This window comes from Antrostomus carolinensis, unplaced genomic scaffold (assembly GCF_000700745.2).
Source record: "Antrostomus carolinensis isolate BGI_N321 unplaced genomic scaffold, ASM70074v2 scaffold37012, whole genome shotgun sequence".
Taxonomy (NCBI): domain Eukaryota; kingdom Metazoa; phylum Chordata; class Aves; order Caprimulgiformes; family Caprimulgidae; genus Antrostomus; species Antrostomus carolinensis.
In genome coordinates, this window is record NW_010301246.1 from 674 (window position 1) to 6,201 (window position 5,528).

General features: G+C 48.8%; 1 protein-coding gene across 1 annotated transcript in view; it reads right to left on the reverse strand.

Annotated features, from left to right (window-relative positions):
• Nucleotides 1-219: 219 nt before the first annotated feature.
• The window catches only part of PHACTR4 (phosphatase and actin regulator 4), a 25,494-nt gene continuing 20,185 nt past the window's right edge, over nucleotides 220-5,528 (reverse strand). Inside the window, 6 exon segments of the mRNA XM_010163370.2 lie at nucleotides 220-704; nucleotides 1,289-1,365; nucleotides 2,542-2,679; nucleotides 3,647-3,708; nucleotides 4,794-4,849; nucleotides 5,475-5,528. The exon segment at nucleotides 5,475-5,528 is cut by the window's right edge and continues 36 nt beyond it. Coding sequence (XP_010161672.2) covers nucleotides 689-704; nucleotides 1,289-1,365; nucleotides 2,542-2,679; nucleotides 3,647-3,708; nucleotides 4,794-4,849; nucleotides 5,475-5,528 — 403 coding nt within the window. The 3' untranslated portion in view covers nucleotides 220-688.

A 5,528-nucleotide genomic window follows, 5' to 3' on the forward strand; every position in this document is an offset into this window, starting at 1 on the left:
ATATCTATACAATTCCCTTCCAGGACAACAAACCGTTGGTCAGTAGTGATTCAGGACATTAAAGGACATGACAAGAGATGCAAGCAAAACAAAACAAAACAAAAAAAAAATTAAAAAATAAGAATTACAAGTCACATGTCAGTTGTCTGCCAGGTCAGCATCCGCGCAGGGTTCTCTGTACACAGCTAATATACACACACGCTTCCTAGCACAGCTGCTCTCCATTCCTCAGCTTTCCAACACCACAGCTGCCTTTTCCCCCCCTCACTCCCCTCCTTCCTCTTGGTAAGGAGGAGGAAATGAAGGAGTTGTACCCCAAAAAAAAGGAGTATGTACAAGCTGAGAACTGGGTCTGTCCGGGCTGAGAAAGGGGAGCTGGGGAACAAACTGTTCCTTCACATGTGCATGGTTCTCCTGGCAGGGATGCTGGCGCCCGGAGCAGAGGCGTATTGCTGAGCCACGCGAGGTATAGTGTTCAGTTCCAGCCTGATGGCACTCGAGACGTGTTTGTTCCAGTGAAATGCTACATTCAGACAGGATTCCCCTTCCCTGGCCGAAAGCCCTTTTCTGGATATGTTTTGAAGGCAAATCTTAGAAGAGCTGAGGTTCTACCCTCGCTGTATTGCCTTGGGAGAGGGATGTAGAGAACTTCCAGTCCTCTTGGGTCTCTTGCTCCCTTCTTGGAAGATTATGGTCGATGATACCTAAAAGCCAGGTGAAAAAAATCCAAGTGTCAGTCTTGGAATTCAGGTTAAATGGTTACCAAAGCACTACAGATGGCCAAAAAGAGTAAACTGAATTATCTCCAAGCTCTCAGCCCTCAGTGAAGCTGTTAACATCAAAGAATTTCACTTCTGGAGCTCTTGTGCTCCACAAACACTCATCTTGGCCACACAGAGCAACTGCTGAAGAGGAAAAAATAATTCACCTGGGCCATGATCCACAGGTTACTCCATAGATGATATCTGAGTTAACTACCAAGGTGTTTTGTGGCCATGGCTTCTGCTGCACATGGCTCTAACCTCAGAAAAGCACACCCCAGCTCAAGGGCACGCTGGTTTCAGATACACCTCAAACCAGCCACTGCTCACACTCTTGAGTTTCCAGGAGTTTTCAACCCACTTCATGTCCAGCACTCCTCCAGTCGCCCAACACCACCAAGGCAGAAAGGGACATTAAATCTGCAACAGTGGCACAGGTCATCTTCCTTAAGGTTTTAACATTTTCCCCCTCAGCACAGCTCTCCCAACAAGACTGGAACTTTGAGCTGGCGTGTGTTCTCACTCACCTGGTGAACTGCTTGCTGTCCTCATGGACTTCCATTTCACAGCTCTTAAACTCATTCAGCTCCTTCCGGATGGCAGCCTGCACGAAGAGGGAGAAATTTTCTTCATCTCCTGCTAAGGCATGTCTATATGACCCCCTCTTCCATCTCAAGTGAGCTCAGACATGACAAGAAGGTGCTGCACCTCCAACAGCCCTGCTCAGGGCTGATCTGTACCACCTTCCATTGGTGAAGGGAAGAGTTAAGAGCAGTTTTGATATGCAGGGCTGAGTCCCTCAGCTCCTTTGGTAAAGGAAGGAGCTCAGACTCCAGCAGCCACCCCAGCTTTTGCAGTCCCTTCACACTACACTGAGTTTAATCTGCCTCCACCCTGAGGGCTGGGCAGTCCCCACAAAAGACTAGGGAGGACAAGAGCAGATGGCTTCTCTGCCAACTCCTTGTCCCCAGCCTGCAAGGAACAGCACTCCTCTGACCAAGAGAGGTGCTCTCCTCAGCACAAGAAAGACATGGACCTGTTGGAGCAGGGCCAGATGAGGCCACAAAAACGATCAGAGAGCTGGAACAGCTCTGCTGTGAGGACAGGCTGAGAGTTGGGGTTGCTCAGCCCGGAGAAGAGAAGGCTCCAGGGAGACCTTCTAGTGGTGTTTCAATACTTAAAGAGGGCTTATAAGAAAGATGAGGACAAATTTTTATCAGGGCCTGTAGTGACAGGACAAGGGGTGATGGTTTTAAACTCAAAGAGGGAGATTCAGACTGGATATAGGAAGAAATTTTTTACCCTGAGGGTGGTGAGACACTGGCCCAGGTTGCCCAGAGAGGTGGTAGAAGCCCCATCCCTGGAAACAAACGAGGTCGGGTTGGACGGGTCTCTGAGCAACCTGGCCGGGTTGAAGATGTCCCTGCTCACTGCAGGGGGTTGGACTAGATGACCTTGAAAGGTCCCTTCAACCCAAACCAGTCTGTGATTCTCTGACCAACGCCCTGCAACTTGCATCCTCTTCCATCACTCAGAGGCTGAGGCAGAGGCCACGCTGTCCGCTCGGGCTCCACGTCACCATGGAGGGGGCAGCGAGCAGGGCTGGGTGCAGCACACGTGGGTGAAAGGACACTGGTGATGCTTGGTGAGGTGACAGAGGGAAAGATGAAGAGGTGAAGCAAAAGGACCAGAGCAAATCTCCTTGGCTCGTGCCCTTTTGTGTGGGACACCCTGACCTAGCTCCCCTCCCCACACCTGGGGACAGGACTCTCCCCGTTACCTTGTCAGCTGGTGTCAGCTTTGTCCATGGCTTATCCGCTCGCCGGTCATAGTCCTGAGCATCTGTTACTTCCACATATTCGTTAAACCTCAGGATCTTCCTGGCCTGCAGCTCTGCCACTGTAGGCCTTTGGCTAAGCTGAACACCAACAAGAAGAAAGAAAATCACTTTGTGCCTTGTCCGCAAAGCAGGTCAGGACTGAGCATCCTGAGCAAAGCAAAACTCATCTCTCTCACTTGGCCTGAACCAGAGATACTACAGGGTCCTGCTCCTGCTCGCAGCCTGCAAGGGAACAGGCAAACCCTCTTACAGACACTGTGATCTTGTTTGGATCATGAGGCCAGGCTGGGGCAGAACCAAGGCCACACTGCCAGGGAGAAGGAAGACTCCACGGGGTTGGGGAACAGACACTGCAAGGGTGTGACACCCCTAAACCAAGCGATCCCATTCCCCGCTTCAGCAACACTCACATTTCATACCCACTGGCCTTGGGAATTCCTCCTCAACCACGAGTTACAACCACAACTAACTTGGACATAAAAGCTAAAAGCAGCTGTTGCTCTCCTCAGCTTCTCCCACACTGCTGTTAATTAAGAACTAGATTTTGGGGAGCCTGGTGTCAAAATCATGGCCCCTGAAGTGCTCTGTTTGAAAACAGAGATCTGGGGAGACCTTATTGCAGCCTTTCAATATTTGAAGGGGGCCTATAAGAAAGATGGGGACAAACTTTTTAGCAGGGCCTGTAGCAACAGGACAAGGGGTGATGGCTTTAAAGTAAAAAAGTGGAGATTCAGACTGGATGTAAGGAAGAATTTTTTTTCTTCCAGCACCAGTAAACCTTTCAAGTGCCAAATTTAGTTCTCATCTAGCTCGTTACGCTTGATGCCAGCTCAGATCCATCACTGACAAACGTGGCTGCAATGCCAACGGCTCGCTGTCGGTGCCAGTCCCCGTTCCAAAGTCACTGCAGTCAGAGGGCACTGGGGACACTTACACAATAGCCCCGTGACTTCACCCACAGCAAGGTACCTACGATGGGCTCAGAGCCACCACCATCCCCGACCGCTCTGCCAGATGGCGATCACAGCTCGGGGGCCAGCAGTACCTTTCTGGTGAGCCTGCGTTTTATCTCTCGCTTCTCAGCTTGACGGTCAGCTTCATTTTTCGCTGCCAAAGGAAGAGAAAAGAAAAGAAAATTTTTTAAAAAGTCTTTTTTTTTTTTTTTTTCCTGTAAGCATCACAGGCTTTGCAAAGCGCTTTCTGGATGTGAACAAAGGAGAGTATTGAGCTGTATCAGATTATCTATTCTGTGATCTACGTATCTGAAAGCTCACTATGGCATGTCTGCACTTATTAAAGGCAGAGAACACGGTCCAACTCCATCCCCTTACTCACCCAGCACCCCCCGACAGTGGCAATATGGGCCTTTGCACACGAGTGACTCATTCTCTCCAGCCCTCTGTACATTAAAGATTCATGGCCATATTGTCAAAATACATCCAAGCCACTTTACAGATTGCTCCTCCCTAAAGCTATTACATTTTAAAGAGAAGAACAACACAGATAAATATTTTAAGTGGAAACTTCCTGAACTGCCATTTCCCTTTCCTCAAGATGTTTATTTAAAACTTTTGCAGAGCAAGGTATGGCCAAAAGAAACACCACGGACTGAGCAATGAACTGCTGCTTTTTGGATCGTGCAATACAATGCTGTAATGTCTGGACCACAAATAAAAAGTCCAGCCCAAACAAAAACACTTGGAACAGTCCCTGATGTGTAACATCAGTCTCTTAACCAGTTCACATATTTTTCCCTGAGGTGTCAGGCAGGGGGCAGGTAGCTTTTCTATAATAGGATGATTTCATAGAATGGTTTGGGTTGGAAGGGACCTTAAAGATCATCCAGTTCCAACCCCCCTGCCAGCAGCAGGGACACCTTCCACTAGACCAGGTTGCTCAAAGCCTCATCCAACCTGGCCAAGAACACTTCCAGGGAGGGGGCATCCACAGCTTCCTTGGGCAATTTGAATTGTATTGCTTGGTACCACCGCTAAAGTCTGATTTTATCTAGAGGTGGTTTCTGATTGTGACAAAGTACTGGGAAAAAATAGTGGAACTGCCTTACTACAGCGATATAACCAAAGCACAGTCCTCTGTCAAGAATTTTCAAGCAGATTCCAGGTACATCTGGACTAAGATGTTAAAGGCAAATTTATTTTATTACTTAGGACCACTAGAGAAGCATTACTCACGCTGAAGGATGTTCCTCTGCTCCAGTTCTTCCGCTGTCGGTCTCTGACTCAGTCGCCTAAAGAAAAGTGCGACAAGCGTGCAATGTTTTATCTGGTCATTCATCAGTAGGGGATGAAGAATACAACTGCTTGGTTTTAGTGCACTGGAAAGCCTCTGGACACCCCTCATTCACCAGCAGAGACAACTTCTGCCCTGTTTTGTACTCTCCTCCACTCAAAACACAGGTTTGGAAAGCGCTACGGCCTCTCAGAAGCTCAGAGGGAACTTCGCAGGGAACTCAAGGAGATGGCAGAGCCTGGACTATCAACAGCCCCAGCCTCACCCACCACCTAATGCATCAGCACTCAGCCTGTGCCCATCCACGTGTTTATACACCATTCATATTTTACAGCAGGAACATTTCTGCAGTCCTTGAGATTTTCCCCTCACACTCCATTTAACATCTGGAAACAGGGGCTTGTCAGGGGATATTGCTCAGCTCCAGGAGGAACTTCCAACTTTTATAACCAAGGGGGGGGAAAAGCAACATTGAGCTTCCCAGCCCTGATCCAGCAGCAGTGCCCAACCATTCATCATATTCCAACCCAAACTGCTCAGATAAAGCACAACTTTGTCCAATCCCACCCCTCACGCTGTACCAACAGCTCAAACGTAACACCCTCCTCCTCCATTCTTCGTACCTGATCAGGGTTGTCCCAATCTGGTGCCGAATTTCATTCCACTCCTCCTTGCTC